Here is a 25864-nt window from a genome sequence, read left to right as displayed (position 1 = left end):
GCTACTTTTCTAGGTGTCTAACCCAATAGATATTACCAGGACAGTGGTGCATCAGATTCTGATGTTAGTTTGACAGCCAGCTCCCACAGCTGTGTCCTCCTAAATTATCACCAAAGGAAAAAGCCTCTCCTGCCCTTTCATGAGCAAGACCCTGCTAACCAATAATGTAGCAGTCAGTCCTTAAGTTTGTATGCACCAATATACTCACCAACCAACAACTTTCCAGTTTGTGACACTTGATTGCCCTGAATCTGCACCTGTACTCTGTCTTTTGTTCCAGGGAGGACTGTACAGGAGAAGCTTGCCTGAACTCTTTGCTGTAATAAGCTGCCAACTGAAACAGGATCTAGGCCATAAAGCTCCAGGTTCTTGATGATGGTAACCTGTAGTAAACAAAAGACAGCAAGCAAAGTCACATTTAAACAGTTTTTTATGAGTTTTAGAAAATATCACCTGAGAAAATTACCTCTGATTTGACTGTAACAAGTTGCTCACTATTTAATCCAAGGTTATTCTTTAATTTGATGCATTTAAACTAGCAACCCAGGATCAAGACTCCTGTGGGGTCCATACCTGCATCCTGAACATACTTCCAACACCTACTGCTGCCTACTACTATTTACCACCTTATTGCTGGTTGGATGCCAATTTACCATTATGTTCTGGACTGCCCCAAAGATTCACTGTGGTGTTTTTCTTAACATCCCACCCCATAACTTACTGCCTACATATCCTTTTCCTAGACAAATGGCATAATGACTGCAGACTGAATGGCTAAGTATCTGAATAATTTCCTTTCTGCTTTCTCAGCCCTTTCCCTCCTCCTGTGGAAAAAAATATAAACCCCTTTATAGCACACATTGAAGGTACCAGGATAATGGTCCTGCAGTTATACATTTATTACAGGTATAGGTACAGGCAGTTGTGCCACATGGTGCTGCTGTGATAGTCGCTGTATTGTGATTGGGCTTCTATCTGTGTGTTCATGGTGACACTCGCCGGAGATGGTTCATTGGTCGAGAGGTTACTACAAAGGACCCGCGATTGTGTTGGCGGTTTCTTGGAGTTAAGCTGTGAGCGATTACATGCATCCTTTGATTCTCTGTCATGGGGGATTGTGGCAAGCTGGTAAGAAGTAATTTCTGCTGATTGGTGGTGGATTCAACATGTTTTTTTCTCACAACCATATGGACTTTTTTTTTCACAAAGCACTGATGTACAATTACTTTAAATGGGTGGCCCCGCACCTTACCTATTTAAGCATTTGTTTCATGTATGTTAGCCAAACATTGCAGGCGACCACTTCACATCCTCAGCTCTGAGGGGCTCATGGGGACGTGTAGTCCATTAGGAGGATGAGGTCAGTGGCAGCTGTGGGTAGTGTATGAGTGTCAGTGCTTGAGGGGGGGATGGGATAACTCTCAACTGTTAGTCAGTGTCCACTTGGGAGGAGTTAGTGGGTTGGTGAGGGGGGTGAGAGAGATGGGATGGGTGAGCGAGAGGGAGAGGGGGGGAGAGAGGGGGGTGGTGAAAGAGAAGGAGGGAGGTGAATGAAAGTGACCCCCTATCCCCTGCCTGCAGTCCTCATGCTCGTCCTCTGGGCACTTGGTCAACCTGTCTTCCTTCTTGTTGATGACAGTGACAGATAGGAGAGGAGGCTGGAGAAAGTGTGCAGGCTCTGGGAGTTTTCTGGGGATGCTTGCACCCACTGCTGCTCAGGTTAGGGTGGCCGGCAGTGAGGTCTTCTCCCACTCCCTCCTGAGCTATTGATTCTAGCCAGCATCGTGCTGCTCACCGGGGGCCGCCTCTCGCCGTTTCAAGATGCTGCTGCTGCTGTTGGCACCGGCTTTAGCTCTGCTTCCCCTGCCCTGCACCCCGCCACCACTGTCACTCTCTAGGCTGATAGCATGGCAATGGAGTGGCAGCAGAGCTCAGCTCAAAGGGCAGCTGCTTTGGGCCCCAGGAGCACTAGTGAAATCCTCCTCCGCTTTCAGCGCTGGGCAGGGGGGGAGTCACAGCCGTGACGTCACTGGTTGCCAAACGCTAGGCAGCTATAGCAACCAGTGATTAGGAATACAGTCAGGTGGAGGTGAAGCCAGACCCAGGGATATGGCGGCTTGGTCCGCCACTGTCCAAATGAATTCCTGAATGTTCCCAGTGTCAGTTTCATTCCAGGATTCTGTATTGTCCCGAAATGAAGGTGCCCGGGAAACGGGGACAGAGGTCAATTACGGGATAATCCCGGGAAATCTAAGACACATGGGCACCCTAATTACATACCTCCTCCTCAGACTGTCCATGTCAAGAGCATTGTGTGCATTACAAGCCCCCTCAGAGCACTGTGAATTACAGGCCTCCTCAGACCACCGCCTACAGCACTGTGAATTACAGGCATCATCAGACCACCATCCAGAGCACTGTGCAGTATTACAGGCCTCCTCAAACCACCATCCAGAGTACTGTGAATTACAGTCCTCCTCAGACCACCGTCCAGAGCACTGTGCAGTATTACAGGCCTCCACAGACCACCATCTAGAGCAGTGGTCTCCCAACTGCGGCCCGGGGGCCAGATGTTGCCCTTTGATTACTTCTTTCTGGCCCTCTGGACACTATTCCTCCCACTGACACCAATGATGGGGCACTATTCCTCCCACTGACACCAATGATGGGACACTAGTCCTCCAAATTACAATAATGATGAGGCAGCATTCCTTCTCCCACCGACACCAATGATGGGACACTATTCCTCCCACTGACACCAATGATGGGGCACTATTCCTCCAACTGACACCAATGATGGAACACTATTCCTCCAAATGACAATAATAAGGCACCATTTGTCCCATTGACACCAATGATGGGACACTATTCCTCCCACTGACACCAATGATGGGGCACTATTCCTCCAACTGACACCAATGAGGGAACACTATTCCTCCAACTGACACCAATGATGGAACACTATTCCTCCAAATGACAATAATGATAAGGCACCATTTGTCCCATTGACACCAATGATGGGACACTATTCCTCCCACTGACACCAATGATGGGGCACCATTCCTCCCACTGACACCAATGATGGGGCACCATTCCTCCCACTGACACCAATGATGGGGCACCATTCCTCCCACTGACACCAATGATGGGGCACTATTCCTCTAACTGACACCAATGATGGGGCATCATTCCTCCCACTGACCCCAATGATGGGGCACAATTCCTCTTACGAAGACCAATGATGAGGCACTATTCCTCCCACTGACACCATCTATGGAGCAATATTCCTCCTGTTAAAACTAATAGCATTTTGTTGAAAAAGGCAATGCGATTTCTCAACTGAAATTCATGGTTATAGATGGAGTCAGTCGCAGTTTGAGAGGTTGCAATCGTGAGTTAATTTTGAGAAGGAAAGTACGGTGGATTCACTCTTTAGATACTATGTACCCCAAAGGGTTAAACTGATTGATCTGTATTTGTTTTTTTGAGTGACTCATGCAGTATGGGTTGCTCAACATATGACCACTTTTAAATTATATAGTATTTATTGAATATGAAGATAAAAGAGCATTTTTTTCTCTATTTTTTCTATTTTATATCACAGGTTGTCACCAGGGATGTGTGTTCGACTGAATAGGTTATTTGTATCCAGCTTCTAGCCTTTTCATTTTGCTATTTTTGATTAAAGAGATCTTTGATGTGATGATGGCTAATGACCCTGTTAATGCAATTGATTCCAATTATGCTTTCTTATAAATGGTGTGAAAAGAATACTTCATTTGTAATATGTTCAAGTCTGAGGAAGGGCGCTAGCAATATAGCCCGAAACTAATTATATAATGGAATGTTTTTGATCATTTTTTTGTATGTTTTTCATTTCAATAATTTTTTTTGTGCAGCAATCCTCTGAACTTTATTTCTATATACGACTGTTTGGGATGGTCCGATTGCACTGGGAGACTGCTGATGTTCTGTCCATCACCACCTGTTTGCTGATTTTATTTTATATATATACAGTGAGGAAAATAAGTATTTGAACACCCTGCTATTTTGCAAGTTCTCCCACTTGGAAATCATGGAGGGGTCTGAAATTGTTATCGTAGGTGCATGTCCACTGTGAGAGACATAATCAAAAAAAAAAAATCCAGAAATCACAATGTATGATTTTTTTAACTATTTATTTGTATGATACAGCTGCAAATAAGTATTTGAACACCTGAGAAAATCAATGTTAATATTTGGTACAGTAGCCTTTGTTTGCAATTACAGAGGTCAAACGTTTCTTGTAGTTTTTCACCAGGTTTGCACACACTGGAGGAGGGATTTTGGCCCACTCCTCCACACAGATCTTCTCTAGATCAGTCAGGTTTCTGGGCTGTCGCTGAGAAACACGGAGTTTGAGCTCCCTCCAAAGATTCTCTATTGGGTTTAGGTCTGGAGACTGGCTAGGCCACGCCAGAACCTTGATATGCTCCTTACAGAGCCACCCCTTGGTTATCCTGGCTGTGTGCTTCGGGTCATTGTCATGTTGGAAGACCCAGCCTCGACCCATCTTCAAAGCTCTAACTGAGGGAAGGAGGTTGTTGCCCAAAATCTCGCAATACATGGCCCCTGTCATCCTCTCCTTAATACAGTGCAGTCGCCCTGTCCCATGTGCAGAAAAACACCCCCAAAGCATGATGCTACCACCCCCATGCTTCACAGTAGGGATGGTGTTCTTGGGATGGTACTCATCATTCTTCTTCCTCCAAACACGGTTAGTGGAATTATGACCAAAAAGTTCTATTTTGGTCTCATCTGACCACATGACTTTCTCCCATGACTCCTCTGGATCATCCAAATGGTCATTGGCAAACTTAAGACGGGCCTTGACATGTGCTGGTTTAAGCAGGGGAACCTTCCGTGCCATGCATGATTTCAAACCATGACGTCTTAATGTATTACCAACAGTAACCTTGGAAACGGTGGTCCCAGCTCTTTTCAGGTCATTGACCAGCTCCTCCCGTGTAGTCCTGGGCCGATTTCTCACCTTTCTTAGGATCATTGAGACCCCACGAGGTGAGATTTTGCATGGAGCCCCAGTCCGAGGGAGATTGACAGTCATGTTTAGCTTCTTCCATTTTCTAATGATTGCTCCAACAGTGGACCTTTTTTCACCAAGCTGCTTGGCAATTTCCCCGTAGCCCTTTCCAGCCTTGTGGAGGTGTACAATTTTGTCTCTAGTGTCTTTGGACAGCTCTTTGGTCTTGGCCATGTTAGTAGTTGGATTCTTACTGATTGTATGGGGTGGACAGGTGTCTTTATGCAGCTAATGACCTCAAACAGGTGCATCTAATTTAGGATAATAAATGGAGTGGAGGTGGACATTTTAAAGGCAGACTAACAGGTCTTTGAGGGTCAGAATTCTAGCTGATAGACAGGTGTTCAAATACTTATTTGCAGCTGTATCATACAAATAAATAGTTAAAAAATCATAAATTGTGATTTCTGGATTTTTTTTTTTTGATTATGTCTCTCACAGTGGACATGCACCTACGATGACAATTTCAGACCCCTCCATGATTTCCAAGTGGGAGAACTTGCAAAATAGCAGGGTGTTCAAATACTTATTTTCCTCACTGTATATATATATATATATATATATATATATATATATATATATATATATATATATATACACACACACACACACACACACACACATACATATACACACACACACGTATTTAAATATTAATATGCGTACATGCCAAACATTAATTGAAATAAAGTTTTTCACTTGTATAGTTACCTTCTTGTTTGATCCCCTCTGTGCCACAGCGACATCAATGGCCTCAATATTTCCCTTACGGACAACGGGAGAGCTTCCAGGGAAGGAAACTCTATGTGAAGGTTGCATTCTTTCCAAGCACCTAAGACAGAAACCAAAAAGAGGAAAGTCAGAAAACAAAACCATTTTAATATTCTCCAATACAAAACACACGAAAAAATTGAAAGTGCACTGATCAACATTTAATTGGATCCTCCAGCTTGCTGTATATCACAATTTTTTAGAAAGGATAAGTCAAAGGGGTGCTTGCTGCTCTCTATTTATCCAGCGGGTGGCAGGAACATATCTAAACAAAAACACAAGAAGACAGAGCGCAAAGCCACCCTAGTGAAACTTGGCTTTATTAAAATATCAATAAAAGACACACTTCAATGTCTGAACTGACATGTTGTTGTAATAACTGTTCAGCACTTTATTATGGAAGTCCAATCATTTAGAGAAACACCCATTAATCTAGGCACCTAATCCCAAGCAAAAATATTGGAATTGTACAAGAGGAGAGGAGGGGGATATATTACGGTGCAATTGATGTTACTGTAAAGATGAGAAAGAACTTGTCTTATTCATAAAAATTACAAAATGGTTTTATTAAATACATAGAAAAACATTTAAAATGAGTGGTCCAATCAATAACACGGATATTGGTGGTCGTGAACTGAAATCACAGTTTAAACCATACAGAAATCGCACATTCCCGACATGTTTTTACAATTTTCGCTTCTTCAGGGGAAAGCGATATCCATTGTAAAAATTGCAACTAGGTAGAGAAAAACACACAATTAGCCATATAGAGTCACATAAGGAAACTACATGGGTACAAGATGTATATAAACAAAATATGTAAACAAAAGTATATATATCTAGTGGCTTGAGGAATCTACAGGTCCTGTAGATTCCTCATGTACCACGGGGACCCACACATAGAACCCCCAAAGGAACGCAGACCTCTTTTCTCCAACGTATATCCAAAATAGTAAAGAAGAATGAAGAATATGGTATAACCTTGAGTAGGGGTATATAAATAAATAAGCTTCCAAAAGGTGAGCATGCAGCATGTGTGTGAGGAGAGGGGGAACCCATATGCCAGGCACCTAGTGTATGATGTGCTGCTCATCATCCTTTACCACTCGGACCAAGTCTCCTATGGCTTTGGTCTTCAGTGTCAGAAGGAATACCTTGCTTAGGGTCGTGTCTATAATCATGCCCAAGTACTTTGGCATTTTTTAGAGGCTGCAAGGAAGATTTCTTCAGATTGAGGACCCAGCCTAGGTACTCTAAATATGCCACTGTGCTGTGCACATTGTGGCCCAAGCGTGCGGCGGACTAATCTATGATCAACAGATCATCCAGGTAGGCTTTTAATCGCTATGCCTTGTGCCCTTAGCCTTGCCAGGGCAGGGGCCAGTATTTTCGTGAACACTCGTAGCCAACTCGAGGTGCTGTCCGACACCTCCGTTTGGTTTTGGAATCATAAACAGGTTTGAATAGAATCCTGACCCCGGATCCTCTGGGGCTAAATCCAAGATTACCCTTTGGGACAACAGGTGTTCCAAGGCCAATAGTAACGGCCTTTTTTCTGGATCTTTGGCAATTCTTGATCTCAGAAAACGGGGTGGCGGAAGTTCTCTGAACTCTAGCTTGTAGCCTGAGGACACTGTGGCGATGACCCACGTGTCCTGAACCTCGTTTCGCCTGGCGTTTGCAAAACGCAGCAGCCTTGCCCCCAATCAGCCGAATGGGGGCATCCCTTCATAGGGAAGTTTTGGGGGTCTGTTTAGACCTTGAACCCCAAGTTCTTTTCTGCCCTTGGGCTTGGCTATGTGCTTTCCCCTAGTGTTATACTGGGGCGGCCGTCGCCACTGCCTGGAGACTGAGTTTTCAGGGGCTGGAGAAAGAGTAGGTTTAAATGAGGGACGCTTACTCTTTTTCTTAACCAGCAATAGGGTAGACTTGCCTCCGGTAATCTTTTGGCTGTATTTATCCAGGTCATCTCCAAAACAGGCATTGTCCCCCAAAGGGAGATGCTGCCAAGTATTTCTTGCAGGAAGCCTCGGCCTCCCAATGTTTTAACTAAAGGGACCTGCGCATGTGTACCTGTAGGATACTCAAGCGAGATGCTTGTTAAACAGAGTCCATAATCGCATCAATGGCAAAGCACAAGGCATTAGGAAGGTCCTCATATACCTCAAACTCTTCTGTAGGGAGGAGGTTAATCAGCTGCTTCATTTGTTCCTTGAGGAATTGACATTCACCAATGGCTGTAACTGCAGGTTGTACTACAGCCCCAGCCATGGCAGAGAAGGCTTTTAATAGGGACTCCAGCTTTTTATCAGTTGGATCCTTAAAACCCTGCACATTGTCTAAAGGACAGGTCAGGTTTTTGTTTGCACAAGAAATAGCTGCATCAATAGCAGGTACCCCCTATTTCTTGGTGAAACCTTCCTCCATAGGATAAAGGAGGGAGAACTGCTTAGGAGGAGAAAACAGTTGAACTGGGTGAACCCAGTCATCATACATCAGTTTATCCAGCAAGGGACGAACTGGAAAGGTGCATGCAGCCTGTGGGGATTTCCAGGATCCCAAAGAGGAAACAGAGGGCCTAGAAGCAATTTGTAAGTGGCACGCACCATCTCTGCATAATATTGCACCTGCATCTTTAGCGACTGAGAAGTCGCAGGAAACCTCTCATCCTCTGAGTCCTCAGACTGCACATGATCCTCATCTCCAGAGAGGGATTTTTGACCCTCAGAAGGCTCATCTAAAAAGAGAGCCAGAGCAGATGAAGGGGATCTACCTCGTTTTCTGCCATCTTTCAAGGAGGTTACGACAATATTAGCAATCCTTCCTTCCAGGCCATCCAAAGCAACTTTTAAAGCGTCCTCAGTGACGTATACAGGAGCTGCCATAGGAGAAGCTGCAAAACCAGACAGGGGTTCATCCTGTGAGGCTGTTATCAGGCTGACAGAGGGGGATGGTAAACCGTAGGCAAGCTCAGAATCCTTAGCCGTACGTGGGGATTTTCTGGAGCCTCTTTTACTCGCCCTAGACCCTCTTCTCGGGGACATAGTTCTTACTGCAAAGCAAAGGTACTATCCACAAATATAAAAGCAATCACTGTTGTGCTATAGTTTCACAATACATAAAAATATCAGTTTACTGCACAACCTGATGCAGAGTAGGAGTCTTAGGTTTACCTGGTTCAATCCACAGGGATGCTTACAGTCCACGGCTCTGTGTCCATGATGCTTACAGAAGGCTTTGGCGTGCTGGGCTTTTGAACCAGCCTCTTGGCGCTCTCACACAGGTGTCCTGCATTGTGAACGGGCACTAGCAACCACTTTTGGCCCTCCCCCATCCATGTCTCGATCTGACAGAAAAGCACGCTCCGGCGCGCGCGCATGTGCCGCTGTCATGGCGGCGCCCAGTAGACGAGGAAGAGGGGGTAGAGATTACTGGGGGGCATCTTGTGGACCCCTGTAAGCGCATCGTGGCAGAGCCTGCAGCGGAAGGAGGTGAGTGGTGTTATATTTGACCGACTTCACTGAGCATGTTATCCTGGAAGGCTATGTAAGAAAACACCAGGTTGTACTTACTCCCTCAAGTGGTGGGAACCAGGAAAGACATCCTACTCCAAAGAAGATAATACATAAATAAAAATGATCTTCTTCTTACATGATCCACGTTGCAGGAAAGCTACTAAAAGTAGCTCCAGCATTTACCCATCATGGCGGGCAAGTTGTGCCAACCTTCAGGTTTACCAAGAGTTTTATTAGAGAAAACCTCATACCTGGACCTGTAGAAGACTCTGCCAGAAACTTTTTGTGCCACAGATGTATTATTACACCAAAGTCTGGATCTTAGAGCCCAGACCTCCGCAGAGAAGCATTACAGGCGGCGAACCTTGTTCCTTCTTACACGAGGCCCGGGTACCGACCACCTTAGGCCTTTGATATCAGCCCGAGGAATGGATCCAGTTATAGCGCCTAGGTCTCCGCAGCCAGACCATCAAAAGAGCATTTTTCTTCTTGGCACATGTTGAACGTGACCAACCACCTTGACACTGGCGAAAAAACCGAGGTACTCTCCATTTGGGAGGTGTTATACAGGGGAGGAACTCAATTTTAATTGGGTTTGCCAGTGTCCAATCACCTGTGGTGACTACATAACCCATTTAGTAATTAAGGCTCTGTGTCCCGTGATGTATGATCAAGAAAGTGTTATTTTCTGCAATTTTTATTTATATTAAAGACATCAACATCTTCAGGAATGTTCTCAAACCAGGGGCTCAATTCTCTAAAATACCACATGAACATTAGTAGTAAAATATTGCATGTGGTATTTTTCAATAAAGTTACTCATTCATAAAAAATGGTACTAAATAACACATGTGCTATATCATCAAATGGTATGGCATTTTATTTAGTAGTTATTCTTTAGTGGCGGCGACCTAGAGATCTAGAAGAGGTGCATCTCGGAGGTGCCACGGCTTAACCACTTCCCACCCGGCCTGTAGCAGATTGACGGCCGGGAAGTGGTTTTGTTATCTTGACTGGGCGTCATATGACGACCAGCAGGAGAACATGGGGGCGCGCAGCAATCGCATGTGCGGTGTGTCAGTCTGACACGCCGCATCTCTGTTTGAGGTAAGGAGCCTCTGACAGAGGCTTCTTACCCCATGTTCAGCTGTGACCAATCACAGCTCATCATCGCGTGAACCAGGAAGTGCCGGTAAACGGCATTCATCAGGTTCACGCTGATAAGGAGAGCCGATCTGTGGCTCTCCTTGTTAGAGGGGGGGGGGGGTGTCAGCACATTGATTATCAGCACAGTCCCCATCAGAAGCGCCAATCAGCTGCCCCCTCAATAAAGTCTCACTGCCCACCACAGTGCCAATCAGAGCCCAGCAGTAACACCTGTCAGTACCTCATCATCAGTTCTGCCCATCAGTGCTATGTATTAGTGCCCATCAGTGCTGTGTATCAGTGCCCATACATTCTACATATCAGTGAATCCTCACCAGCACCCCTCAGTGCCGCCTCACCAGCACCCATCAGTAAAGGAGCAAACAAAATTTTATGACGACAGAAACAAATATTTTTTTTTTAGTTTGTTTAGGAAGAAATAAAAGCCCCAGGGGTGATCAAATAGCACCAAAAGAAAGCTCTATTTGTGGGAAGAAGATGCTAAAAATGTAGTTTGGGTACAGTGTTGAATGGCCGCGCAACTGTTATTCAAAGTGCGACAGCACTGAAAGCTGAAAATTGTCCTGGGCAGAAAGTGCCTGGTATTGAAGTGGCAGATTTTAAAGTAGAGGTAAACAAATGAGAGACGCCACCCAGATGACATCAGGTGACCCCGCCTCTTGTTTACTTTAGTATTGAGACCCTGAGAGGACATCCGGTTTCTCTCCTCGCACCAAAATGACACCTCTGGGTCTTCGCCGCTCAAGTAAACAAATCGTATATTTGGTCAATGAAGTAATTACTATTACCAATTACTACTTACTAATTACCATGTTGAGATGCCCCCCCCCCCTCCTTTCCTGACCAGCCAGGTTGTACACTTGGTGAAGAGTCTTATATGGAACTTGGCTTTCGGCTGTCCTTAAAATTCATAGCAGACAAATTTAAGAGCAAGTATGGGGCCAAGCTCCCAGAAGGAATAGGTCCTAAAAGCAACATGTGGGGAAAAAATGGACCTGGCGAGAAAGTCCAGCAGGTCCATGCGGGAAGGCCTCAAGTCCTTGCACCCCTGGCCTCTTTTGGATCATGGGAAGGATCTCTATGTCTTTTACAATTAGCCAAGCAAGACTTACCTCCACTACATAACAGAGTGCATGAACTTGATCCCACATACTGTAGTAATTTCGAAAGTAGGGGGAGAAGAAAACACTCTCCAGAAAAGGGAACAGGATATGGGATGTAAACTCTCTTGAAACTGGCAAGATCAAACACTGAGGGCCACGGTAAAGAATACGGTCACTGATACAGTGGAGGTATCCTGGGATCCTAGTTAGGAACTATTCTGCCTATGACCTGCTTTTAACCTTTCAGGGGTTGTGAAGGTTAGTGTTTTTTCACCTTAATGCATCCTAACGCATCCTCTTCTCCAGAGTCTATGCGTTGATTGGCTAGAGCGATAGAAGCGCATTCATTACTCCCGCTGCTGTCAATCAAATCCAATGACATGCCTGCCGGGGGGGGGGGGAGAGTCAGACACTCGGTGGCTATGGACGCAGAGTGTATAACATGGAAGTGCACCCGCAAGGCAACCCCCTCGGGAGAGAGCTTCCCAGAGAGGGGAGCAGCCGCGAGAGCCGCAGGAGGATCGGGGCCATTCTATGCAAAACGACCTGCACAGTAGAGGCAAGTATGATATGTTTTTTTTTTTTTTAAATAACAAACAATCTTTACAACCACTTTAAGTCTAGACATGCTCCTGAACTCTAATGATCCAGCAAATTGTTTGCCTTCGTGAGCATGGTATATTGGAACCTTAACCTGTTTGCTCTGTTTGATGATGATGATGATGATGCCAACGTGACTTGGGTGCCGGATTGAGCAGAGGAGGAAAATGAGAGGGAGGCACAACCCCGAGGCAGAATGTCCACCAAAGGCAGCCATCATGAAATAGAAGAGAGCAGCCACTCTATTCCATCAGATTGTGGAGCAGTTATCTCCAAGCTCACTTCCCACAGCTCAGCTGTGTGGGGCTTTTTTTTTAGCACATGTGAAGCTGATCACACTGTTGTAATTTGCAATTTCTGCCACAAGCAGATCAAGCGTGGCAAAAATACCAGCCATTTGGGTACCACATGCTTGCAAAGGCGTTTAACTTCCCACCACTCAGCCCATTGGCAAGAGTCCCCCACACAAAAGGGACAATTCTTTTCCTCCTCGCTCCTTATCTTTCATGTCTACTCCCCGCTATATCTCATGACCTCCCAGAAGCCTCCACTGACAGGGATGATTGTATAGCAAAGGGTGTCACAGGTACTTGCAACACGTCTGCCAGTAGCACACCACCAGCTGTAGAATATAGCAGGCAAAATTTCTCTGCCCTAGCATCAAAAAATAAAATAAAAAATACACTCCCTGTCACCCATATGCCCAGCGTCTAAATTAAAATCATTTTTTTTGTTAGAAAATTACTTAAACCCCCCCCCAAACATTATTATTTTTTTCAGAAACCCTCGAGAATAAAATGGCAGTCGTTGCAATACTTTATGTCACATTGTATTTGCGCAGCGGTCTTACAAACACAATTTTTTTTTTTTTTAAAAATACACTTTTTTGAATAAAAAAAAATAAGAAAACAGTAAAAGTTAGCTTAAAAAAAAAAATTATATTGTGAAAGATGTTACGCCAAGTAAATTGATACCAAACATGCCATGTTTCAAAATTGTGCCCACTAGTGGAATGGCGACAAACTTTGACCCTTAAAAATCTCCAAAGGGGACGTTTAAAAATGTCTACGGGTTACCAGTTTTGAGTTACAGAGGAGGTCTTTTGCTAGAATTATTTCTCGCACCAATGATCGCGGCGATATCTCACATGTGTGGTTTGAACACTGTTTACATATTACATAATTATTTACACAATTCTGATTTAAGATTTTACTTTTTATTAACACTGTTCCTTTAAAAAATTTGGATCACTTTTTTCCCCTATTACAAGGGATGTAAACATCCCTTGTAATAGAAAAACACCATGACAGGACCTCTTTAATGTGAGATCGGGTGTCAAAAACACTTAAGTGCAATACAAGGCCGAAGAGACGTTTTACTTTGCATCAGTCATCCAACATTATTGAGTTGAGTGGGGGCCATAATTCCCTCACAGCCTATGAGGGGAAAGGATCAGACTGTCTCCACCGCTTACAGAAAATGCAGTGGGAGGGGGGTGGGCATCGCTCCCACCACCGATAAAAGTGATCTTTTGGCGAATCCGCCACAGAGACCACTTTTATCTGAAAGAGGACTGCTCGCTATTTCTGAAAATACCAGTTATGTCAGCCATCAGCAGGAGGTTTTAAACAGATTTAAAAAAAAATGGGTCTGTCCACAGACTCCATTGACCAGCTGACATTTGTCAAAATGAATCAGTCCTGGATTAGCAGCAGCCATCAAGCCCCTGATGCCTATGTTGCTGCTTAAATGTTTTTTGGAATCTGGAATCTCTGCAAGACTGTCTAGGCTGCCTTGCTTTGTGGATGTTAATTTTATCTTGAAGAAATTTTTTGGTATAGGTTTCATGGCCACACTTAACACCCAAGGACCAATTTTTCGACACCCGTTTCACAAGTGCATAGAATTGAATTTTTTTACAGCTAGGCCAATCCTTGCTGTTATCAAGAGTACCTCTATAGGTTTACGGTGCGAAGGCACCACCAACACCCACATCCCAATATTTCTGCATCTGTTTGACAGGTGCATATAATTTCATTTTTTTACAGAAAGGCCAATTCTTGCTTTCATCAAGAGTACCTCTAGCCATTTCCTGCTCTCTCCAGCAATGTGTTCTCAGAGCATTCCTCTGAATTTTTTCTTCCTTTCATGGGTCTGTAGATCAGCGGTGGCTTCAGCAGCAGAATGAATTTGCCACTAAACCCAAAACCATTCCTTAATGGCCTTACTGGTAAGGCCAGTAATGGTGAAACTGAAGTGGGGTATGGAATACAAGGGATACCTGGTCTCTGTGGATGGCTACATGAACATGCAGGTCACCAATACAGAAGAGTATATTGATGGGGCATTGTCTGGACATACTGGAGAAGTTCTAAAAAGGTATAATAATGTATTGTGTAGAAGAAGAGGAAGAATTGTACATTTATTATGAAACTTCTCTTTTGAGGTTATTGTTTGACATGATTTTTCGTAACAAAAACATACAAAAACGTTTTTTTTCAAGAGTGCCTCTATAGGGTTACGGTGTGAAGGCACCACCAACACCCAAAGCCCAAATTTTCCACAACTAATACATCAATCAAAAGTCTGTGAAAGAAATGCCAGACTGTCAAAAAAAAAAAAAAAAAAGAGAGTTAGGTACCTGGTAACTTTTTCTAAGAAGTCTTCCAGGGCAGCATCCGAGAGATAGGCTACTCCACCCTGAAACAAGAAACACATAAGTCCACCATTATAAATGTCACAGTCTCACCTGCGTGCCTTAGTTGTATCAAAGTACCGAAGGACATCTCAGTAAGCTTAAAGCTCCCCCATTGTACCTGGTATTTGTCTTTTAAGGGAGGGAACTAGTGCTGCACTGGTAGACTTTTTAGAAAAAGAGTTACCAGGTACCCAACTCTATTTTCTCAAATCGTCTTCCAGGGCAGCAGCCGAGAGGATGCATCAAGCAATACTTATTAGGGTGGTGGTAGAGACTGGAGTACCTTGCGACCAAATGGCTGGTCTTGGTCAGATAGCTGGTCTATACGATAGTGCCTTGCGAAGTTACTGAAGCTCAACCATGTCGCTGTCCTGCAGATCTGCTCCGGAGTCGCCCCTGCTTACTCTGCAACTGAGGTTTCCCAGGCTCTGGTTGCGTGTGCTCTGATCCCGTCTGGAGGAGTGGGGTTTTGTTCTCATAGGTCGTCTGTATGGCCATTCTTATCCATCTGCTGATGGTATTCTTGGATGCCTGCTTCCCTTTGCTAACTCCCGCATAGAGGACAAAAAGAGAAGTTGTTCTTCGTCAATTCTTCATTCTTTCGAGGCATGTTAAGAGTGTGTTTCTTACATCAAGTTTGTTGCTGTCCATGGTTTTTGGAAGCAAAGGGATGATGATATTTTTAGGCAGTATGGTTCCATCATAGACAGGGCTTGGATTTCACTCACTCTTCTGGCTGATACTAGAGCCACAAGAAGTGCAGTTTTTAGAGTGAGGTTTTTGTCTGAGCCATCTTCCATTGGTTCGAATGGAGGGGAGAGAAACCTAAGCACCGTGGTTATGTCCCAAGTTGAAGTGCTATTCATTTAAGCTAGTCTAGCTCTTTTAAGTGACATCAGGAATTGCTTTATCAGCGGATCCTCTGCGAGTCTGGCATCCATGAACGAAGAGAGTGCTGCCACTTGTACCTTCAGCGTGCCTTGGGAGATATTTTTGTCTGCTCCATCTTGTAGGAAATCCAGAATTGTTGGGATTATCCCTCTGTTGGGGAACGGTTTGTTTTTGTTCCAGGAGACAAACTTTATTCTCACTTTCTTGTAGCTTGCCCTAGTTACAGGCTTCCAGCTGTCTAGGATGGTATTGATCACCTTATCTGACAGCCCTTTGCTCTGAAGTCTTACCCTTTCAGTAACCAAGCCAAAAGCTTCAGGATTCTGTGGTTTGGATGGTTGACTGGGCCCTGTGATAAGAGATCTGGTCAGTGTCAGTTGAGATTGGATGCTGAGGTTCTTCAAGTGGCTGAACCATGCCCTTTGGGGCCAGTGCGGTGCTATTAGTATCACCGTTGCGCTCTCTGGCAGTTGGAGGGAATGCATAAAACAGTTGCCATCCCCAGCTTTGGCTGAAGGCATCTACTCCGCTGTTGCCATCTGTAGGATCCAGTGAAAAGAATGTTGGTGATTTTACGTTTGCTTTGGAGGCGAACAAATCTACCTTGGGTATCCCCCATGTTTGAGTGATTTATGCGATGGTCGTTTGGTTCAGTGACCACTCCTTTTGTTTTATGGTCTTCCGGCTCAGGAAGTCTGCCAGCGTATTGTCTGTTCCTTTCAGGTGGGTGCCCAATATTGACCTTGCGTTCGATTCTGAGCCTAGCAGGATTGTTTCCGTCAGCCTCATCAAGCTTTGGGACTTTGTGCCTCCTTGCATGTTTAGATATGCCACCATTGTGGCATTGTCCGATTGTACATTTACGCCTCTTTGAATGCTTTTAAATGCTTCCCCACAGCTTTTAGCCCTCTCATATTTGAGGAGGCTTGGGATCATCTGGGACTCCATTTTCTCCTGTGTGTGGAGGCCCTCCATGTGTGCCCCCAGCCTAGGGCTCTGGCATCGGTGGTGATCCTGACTGGGTCGGACTGAGCCTATTTTTACCCTTCGATGTATCGAAGTGGATTGAGTCACCATTGGAGTGTTTGTTTGACTGTGGTTGGAACAGGAATGGACTTGTCCAGGGATGAGTGGTTGCCATCCTACTGGGACAGAATGTAATTCTGTAGAGGTCTCATGTGAATCTGTACCCAGGTGACGGTCATTCTCTGATTGTAATGGCATTAGTATCTCTTAGAGAGGTTACTGCTTGCGTGATCCATTTGTTCTTTTCTTCTGTTAGGAAGGTCTTGGTTAGTCTGGAGTCCAGTACATAGCCCAAATATACCACTCTGGCTTGGAGTCATCTGAGATTTTTCTGCATTCACTATCCACCCCAGGTTTTGCAGATAAAACATACTTGTGCGCAGGTTGTTCTTTAGGGTCTCTGCTGAATCTGCAAAAAACAGTAGATCGTCTAGGTATGGTATTATGCCAATGCCCTGTTGTCTTAGAACTTTTAGCGCTTCTGCCATTATCTTCGAGAAGATTCTGGGTGCCAAAGAGATGCCAAAAGGGAGAGCTGTATATTGCAGGTGAAGAGTGGTTGCTGGCCCTTGCATTGCGAATCTCAGGAATTTTTGATGATCTCCTTTATGGGTAGGCATCCTGTAGGTCTATTGTTGCCATAAATGTCTCCCGTGGTAGGATGTTTTTGATCGAGTAAATAGACTCCAATCTGAATTTTTTGTATTTTATTACTGTTGAGTGGCTTGAGGTTCAGTATGAGCCTTCGCTTGCCTGACGTTTTTTTTCTTTGCAAAGATATGGGAATAAAACCCCCTTTGTTCCTCTTCTTGAGGTACATGGCAAATCACTTTCTGATCTAGTAGATTTTCCAGGGACTCTAAAAAGGCTTTTGCTCGATGATGAATTTGTTTTTGTTGCTTCCATCCATTCGTGGGAAAAAGCTGCGAGTCTGCCCCCCCACCTGATGACAGTCATTGTTTTTTGTTCTTTGGGTTAGGAGGCTTGAGGATGAATTCACCCTTGCCTTTTTTGTTTTGTTGTTCCCAGCGCTTCTTTGCTCCCAGCTTGTTGAATTTCTTGAATTGCAGAAAGGGAATTTCTTGAATTGCAGAAAGGGGGCCTTCCCTTGTTTTTTTGGTTTGGGGAAAACCACTTTTCTTTACTGTGGTCCTGTCTAGTACCGTTTCTAGTTCAGGCCTGAACAATAGGTCTCCAGTGAATGGAATTCCGCACAGTCTATTCTTGGAAGGGATATCACCTTCCAAAGATTTCAGCCACAGGGCTCTTCGGGCGGAGTTAAGTAGCGCTGTGGCCCTTGAAGATATTCTGACGGTTTCAGCTGAGGCATCTGCTAGAAAAGCTGCCACTCTGGTTAGTGTAGGGATGGTTTTTATTAATTTCTCTCTAGGTGTGTCACTTTCTAGCAGATCCTGAAGCTGGGTTAACCAGATTAGCAAGGTGCGGGCTGTGCAGGAGGATTCAGATTCGCAGCCCCTGCTTCCCAGACCCTCTTTAAAAGGGCTTCTATTTTCTTGTCCATGGGATCGTTTGGGGTACCCGCATTGCCAAAGGCCAAGTCAGATTTATTTGTAACTTTTGACAGAGAGGCATCCACTTTGGGGCATTTAGCCCAGGTTTTAATGTCTGTCCCTGAAAATGGATATCTGCGCATCGCAGCTGGTATGAAGAGTTTTCTCTCTGGGTCTTCCCACTCTTTTTTGACGATATCTTGAGTTTGGTGTACAGGAAATGTTCTAGGTTTCCTGGGTTGTAGCCCTTTATACATCTTGTCATGTAGTGTAAGCTCTGCGGCTTTCTGTTCTTTGATACCTAGCGTGTCTGCTATAGCTTTGAGAAGGTTATCCGTGTCTTCTGAGAGAAATAAGTTGTTCTCTGAAGTCGGGTCTTCCTCCTCAGAGTCTGAGTAAAGTCGATCCCCTGATTCAGATTGTTCAGATTCGTCGGAGTCCTCCTCTTGTTCCTGTTCTGCCTGTTCCCTGAAGGGACGCATGTCCTGCTGGTAGATGGGGTACTGGCCTGACTGGCATTTGTTGGTGCTTCTAACTTCTCAATTGCTGATCATAGCGGTGCCATGGTGTTCTTTATTTCTTTTTTAAAAGAGCTGAGCAGATCTTTCAGGTAACCTTGCGACTCTTTAGCCACCATTTTCTCTAGGGTTTTTTCCATTTAGGGGGAAAATCGGTGGCTGCACGAAGCACATGTTTTGTTGCTTTTCGTTTTCCTTTGCTCTGGGGTTCTTGCCTGAAATCAAGCACAAAATGGTCCCTGTGAGTAAGGTGGTTAAAGACTGCCTGTAAATGGGCATTTTTTTCAGTGAGGTTGAGACAGAGGTGACCCAGGAGTATTTTGGCTTACCTTCGAGCTGTCCTGGCTTGCAGGATCTGCAGGGCAGGGTGGAGAAGCGTCAGACATGGTCAGCCACCAGGATCCTCTGCTTAAAGGAGCCTTTTTAACTGCTTCCTGCTTAAGCTCTGGCCCCACCCCCAGCTGACCCTATGCAGGTTGGTAGACGTACCTGCACATGCCATTGTTGCTGGTGTCCTCCTTCCTGAAATGTCATTAGGGAGGGGGAATCTGCTGCTTTTTTTTCTTAAAAATTCTCGCCTTCCGGAAGTGATGTCACAGGAAGTGCTCGCTCTGCTCATGACCGGAAACTACGTCCCAACACCCCCAGTGCTATCTTGGTACTCCCTGCAGAGCCTCCACATGCTGCTGGGTGCGGTGGTACAACCAGGTGGAGCTAATCGGGCGGGCAGTAGGTAGACACTTACCCGCATGTCGTCATCTGTGGGATCCAGTGTGGCCTGTGGTCAGGGGCAAGGCATCCTTATTGCTAGGGAACAGATCACCAGCAACGCCAGATTGAAGCAGCAGCAGGTCCCTCCAGCATGCGGTATGGGAAAAAATGGCAGTGCATTTGTTTCAGGCTGGGGGATGATTGCAGACACCCCTGTAGGGTGAAATCTCAGGCAGAGCAAGTTTTTGCTCAAAATTTGCTGCACCTGCACACCTTCCCAAGGCCCACTGGGCTGAATGGGATGCTGGCAGGGGGTCTCCTGCAACTAGCACAGAGAGGTAAAATAATAAACGTTTCTTTGCAGCTCCTGTGGGTCCGGAGGAAACACAAAACAACTGAGGCACACAGGTGAGACTGTGAAATTTATAATGGTGGACATCTGTGTTTCCGGTTTCAGGGAGGAGGAGCCCATCTCTCGGATGCTGCCCTGGAAAATGATTAGAGAAAAAAATATTAATCTTGGCCAGAGTGTACAATAATTTGGCTTCTTCACGTAAGGCTTGCTCACTGTGGTGTAAAAATTTGTTATTTCCATCTGAAGTCTGCCAAAGAGACACCGGAATTTAGCCAAAAAATCTCTAATCTTGGTTCGAGTGCACTAAATTGTGGCCTCATCATACAGACTGGCTCCCCAAGCCATTGTTTACAAAATAAAGAAAGCTTGCAGGGAAAATCAATTTAAGCCTGGGTTCACACATATGCGAACACAGACATTGCATGTGATTTGCACCGCATTGCTGTGCCGATCACATGTTATGTCTGTGCAATGCGAATTCAGTCATACAGGTGTATGGCTGTACTCGCATTGGAATTGCACAAAAAAGGTGAGGAAATCCTTTTTTTCCCGCCGGACTGGAATCGGATCACATGGGTATTCACACCCATGCAATCTGATTCCTGTCCAAATTCAAAGTTCGCACTGTGATCTGTGAATGCAGATCGCCACCATTACCAGTAAAAACAATTAAAAATAAATAAAAGTCCCTAAATATATGCAGTAGTTTGTAGACACAATAACTTTTCCGCAAACCAATGAATATACGCCTACTGCAATTTGTTTTACCAAAAATATGTAAAAGAATATACATGGGTCTAAACTGATGAATACATTTTTTTTTTTTGGATATGTATTATAGCAGAAAGTAAAAGAAAAGTTTTTTTTTTTTAAATTTATAGCAGGAGGATTATGGCGATCAAAGACCACCAAAAGAAAGCTCTATTTGTGGGTAAAAAAGGACGTCAATTTTGTTTGGGTACAGCGCTGCACCACCGCGCAATTTTCAGTTAAATCGATGCAGTGCCGTTTTCGCAAAAATTGGCCTGGTCATTTAGGGGGCAAATTCTTCCAGGGCTGAAGTGGTTAAACATTATTTTTTTACATTGGTGTCCCCATGGTACTACCCGGGCCCCCATACCCTTTTTATGGCCAATAACTTGCATATAAGCCTTCAAAATTGGCACTTATTTTTTATGTTCGAGTTCCATAGAAATGCTGCACTGTGAAGTAAACGCTAAAGCCTGGAGTAAAATACTGAAAAATTTAGCTCCACACCAATCAAAACCTTTTATAGAATGAATGCAAAGTGATGGCAAAAGGAGGTTGAGCAATTTTGTTTTTTCATTTGCTTTTAGACAGACAGATGCAAGGATTCATGCTTTAAAAAAGGAAACTGTGTAAAAAGACAAATCCGGGAACCATGTTGTTCTATATGTCCTGTACTGATCACTTAGGGTCTCGGTGTACAGATGTAGGATACAAGTTTAAAACAAAGAAACCGGCTGGAATTTATGCTTCATATAGTACATTGAAATAGCAGATTATTGCTATGGAAGCCACTTTACAGTAACTTTGCAAATTGCAAAAGTATTCAATACTTAACATCTTTAATGTTTAGATGTTATAAAGTGATAAAATATGCATGCACACAAACACAATATACTTTTTCACTTCAATCAGCCTTTAAAAGGAAATAATCCTGCACTGTACCTTGTAACTAAATCATCCCACTTGAGAAGGAGGAGGTCATATTTTTCAGATGCATTCAGCAAGCAGTCACATATAATAGGGTCAACTGTTACAAAGCTGAAAAAAAAACAACAACAGATATTCGCTTAATAAGATTATACAGTTTAGCCTAGTCATATATTTATTAAAACATAATAAAAGACATTTTTAAATACAGCTAGGGTAGTTACCCGAGTTCTGGTTACAACTACATTACAGTCAAAATTGAAAAAGTACGTCCTAAAGTATATGCAGTCAGGTCATCGGAAAATAGATGCCTATATCCCCGAGAGCTATGAATATCCAACCAATATCCAACGTGTCATGTATCAACTTAGTGGTTGGGAACCCCCGATTGTCACTTTTACCTATATCTAGGCTTACCTATAGGTAGTGGAAATATCTCCTAAACTAGATATTTACCTCATAGTGCGCCGATGATATTATCGGCAAATGCTCTGTGAAGAAACGGACCTTTGTGACATTTTATCACTCGCAAGTAGCGTCACAGAGTCTGCGGCCCGGGAAGGAAGAGGATGCCACCACTAGCGGGGACAGCGTGGACTTCCTTTGCAGGAAAGTGCCACATAATGGGCTAGTATGTGATGCATACTAGCCCCTTATGCTTTTTCTTTGCAGGGGAAAGAAAGAGTAGGAAAAATCGACCAACTGTGCTTCCAATTCCATCTCTCTAACAGAAATCTCCTGGGGATGTAGCCCATATGACTCTGCTCTGGAATGGCAGCAGTCATAATACCTAAGGTCTGCATGATTTGCCAGACAGACACTTCTCCTCAAGAGCTATAATTCACCTACAGAGAAAATGATTTTATAGTAAATCCTTTGCTATACTGTGCCTTGTTCTGTAACCTATGAAGATTACAGAGTGAGATGGTTCAGATTTAATTTGCCAACATTTATCTTCCAACACACACTTTGGAAGGGAGGAGGCCAATTCTCCTTGTCCTGGGAGAATATCAGAAATGTGTCTACAGGAGAACCAAAACATAAAAAAAGCCATCACTTCTGCCAAAATGTTTGTACAATTTCAGAGAACTGTGTAGAGATCGCAGGCAACGGCCCTGAATTGCTGTAAGCATTTTTTGGGTTTGGATGTCAAATCTTTTCGGTGTGCTGGATGAATAGAAACATCCAGGTAAGCATCCAGCAGATCCAATGAGACCAAATGAGTTCCCTATGGCACTTTTTGTTGAGGTACTTTTCGGGTTTTACAATCAATCATTCTGTACTTCCCAGAGGTTTTTTGGAGACTGTCTTTGAGAAAAACATGGGAGTAAAACCGCTTAAATACTTGGTCCTCTAGGACTTGCAGAACGACTTGACCTTCCTTCAGATAAGAAAAAAATTCCCTATGGAACTTATACCAGGGAATCCTGCAGACTAGCAGTGAAGGCAGGGACACTTTGCAATAAATGCTGTCCTGCCAGAAGCCACTCATGAGTGTCCTGAAAGTATATCAGCCCATACCCCCTACCACCAACCTGCCAAACAGGGAGCACCAAACTGCCCCACAGGGTAGAAGACATGCAAAATGTTATTCTTCTAACCCCACCCATAAGCTGGAGGGAACAAACTGAGCACAGATAGCATGGACACCCCAACACTTCAGAGGGGGGGGGCAAGGTCCAGCCCAACAGAAAGGAAAGTCCCAGTAAGAAGGGGAGGACAAAGTTCAGACACTGGCACCTGACTACACCGAGGAAGGTCAATGACTACAATCACTAGATTCAGGGAAGCAACAGAACGTACGTTACGATGTTTAGTCCTGGGTGTTTGAAATCACAATCACGATTATGGGAAAAACTTAACATTAGGATATTTATCAGTGCTATAGCTATAGTCAGGCTCCCACAGGACAAAGGAGCATTGGAAACTAATCCTTATTTATGCAATAAGTCATGAAATCGCTCTAAAAGGGCATGGACTTGAAAACTTGAAGCATCTGAAGAGGACAGAAAAAGTGTCCCCAGTGTGCAGAGTAGAGTGGGATCAAATAACATACTACTCTCGAGAAAAACCTGTAAGGGATCCATGCTCTCATGCTCTGCCGGGGTTTTTTGCCTTCCTCTGGATCAACTGTGGGTATGGAGTTGGGTGTATGGGATTGTATTGTGTTATTTATTTTGTTTATTTTTTTTGTGGTTGAACTGGATGGACTTGTGTCTTTTTTCAACCTGACTAACTATGTAAGGCTGGGTTCACACTACGGTTTTCCCGTCCGTCAGCCGCATACGATTTCAGTATTGAAAACGTACGGGCCCGGACGGGAAAACGTATAGATAGACAATGCATTGCAAATCGTATGCACTCAGATGCATCCGGGTGCGTACGATTTGCTGGCAAAACGTTTTTTAAACGTACGCAAAAGCGTGTTCAACCACGGTTTTGCGGTCGTTTTTAAAACAGTATGGCAAACGCATACGTTTTCCTTTAACATTAATGTCAATGGAAAACGCACATATGTGCGGTTCCATACGTTCCCGTCCGTTTCAGCCGCATACGGTTTTTCATATAAATCGTATGCGGCTGACGGACGGGAAAACCGTAGTGTGAACCCAGCCTAACTATGTAATCCAGCAGGATGAGCAAACAACCTCTCACTTGTAAAAGCAGATAGGAGGATGGCTGAGAAGATTAACAAGAGGACTTCTGAACACAAGATCTGCAGTTTGAGCGAGAGGTAGACTGACAATTTGTCAGGTACTGCTGCAATACTAGAATCACTCAACTAATTTAATAGCGCCAAAAAACTCAGAGTTTAACCTCGGAATAGAATCGTATTGAACCGATTCACAAATCTGAGTTACTGCCAATAGGGTAGAGACTGCTATATCAGATAGCAATAGTTGATACTTGAGTCCAATTTGTGTTCTGTCATTTAACTACATAAGCAGGAAATATAACCGATAATCAATGAAATCCATAAAGTCTACTTCACACAGACTTGAGTTTTTGGCAAGCTTTGAGCAGCGTTCTTGAACCCTTCAGCTGTAGTTTGGGAATGATAATCTTTGTAATAAAAGTGGCTGTAAACCTTAGACATGAATTCTGAACAAAGCACATATTTCCATATGTTTACTTGCCTCTCTCCAAAGCATCATTTCTCTCTGCTGCCTCGTTCCTCTTACCAGTATGACTGACTTTTGACAAGTTTTGCTGAAATCAGGAGCTTTTTAGGGGGACAAGGTAGGGAGTGTGTCTCCTCCCTTCAATCAGCTCTCACTTGTACAGTGTGTAACTGCTGTTCCCTGACCCCTGCGTTGTGTGTGTGAAAATTCCTTTTCATCTCTGAGTTTTGCTAGGATGTACAGGACATATGGCATCAAATAAACAGGTGTAACTTATGAAGGCGGATTTGTTTCACTTCTCTGGATCACCCGAGTCAAATCATTTCACTGAGTATAGGTGAAGGTTTACAACCACTTTAACATTTTGTTTTTATAATATATACAGGCAGGCATCGGGATTCATGATATACAGAACTCCTAACAAGAGTACCAACTCATTTTAAGTAATCCGATAGCAGGCTTTTCAAGTTCTGCTAAAGCTTACGGAAGCCTGCTACCAGCCTGACTAAAGTGGAACTTTAGTCAGAAAATTAAGTCCTGCTAGATCACTTCAGCCTGGACCCTTTTGCAGGTATAGCTATGCAAAACATAAAAAATAAGTGTCTATGCTGGTTACCTGCTTGCCGACCAGAGCACGACAATTTACGTAGACAGCATGGCACGGACAGGCAGAAGCATGTCCCCTTTAAGAAGCCGGAATTGTTGGCGCGCCCGCCGGGAGCTCCGTGACTCTGACCACGGGCATACCCACGATCGTGTCACGGTGAGGAAGAAGGGGGAAATGCTTATGTAAACAAGCATTTCCCCAGTCTTCCTAGTGACAGGACAGTGTACACGGCTTCCTGTAATCAGAAGCGGTGATCACTGTCGTGTCACAGTAAGCCCATCCTCCCTACAGTTAGGCACTGGTGAGGCTGCATTGATGGGCACTAATCAGGCTGCGTTGATGGGCACTGCGCTGGTGAGTCTGCACTAATGGGCACTGTCTGCACTGGTGAGGCTGCACTGATCAGGCTGTGTTGATGGGCACTGTCTGCACTGGTGAGGCTGCATGGATGGGCACTGATGCCTGGACACTCTCTGCACTGGTGAGGCTGCACGGATGGGCACTCTCTGCAC

At 44.3% G+C, this 25864-nt stretch overlaps 1 protein-coding gene across 2 annotated transcripts in view; it reads right to left on the bottom strand.

Annotated features, from left to right (window-relative positions):
• EIF2D (eukaryotic translation initiation factor 2D) overlaps positions 1 to 25864 on the bottom strand; it is a 96080-nt gene that overhangs the window by 4508 nt on the left and 65708 nt on the right. For both annotated transcript variants that reach the window (XM_040337529.1, XM_040337527.1), the window contains 3 exons: positions 21639 to 21734; positions 5792 to 5912; positions 209 to 383 (listed from right to left, as the gene is read on the bottom strand). In XM_040337529.1, coding sequence (XP_040193463.1) covers positions 209 to 383; positions 5792 to 5912; positions 21639 to 21734 — 392 coding nt within the window. The remainder of the gene's footprint in view (positions 1 to 208; positions 384 to 5791; positions 5913 to 21638; positions 21735 to 25864) is intronic.

Source organism: Rana temporaria, chromosome 2 (assembly GCF_905171775.1).
Source record: "Rana temporaria chromosome 2, aRanTem1.1, whole genome shotgun sequence".
In the NCBI taxonomy this organism is placed as follows: Eukaryota; Metazoa; Chordata; class Amphibia; order Anura; family Ranidae; genus Rana; species Rana temporaria.
The sequence above is the reverse complement of the archived record's forward strand: the minus strand, read 5'-3'. Positions and strand labels throughout refer to the sequence as shown.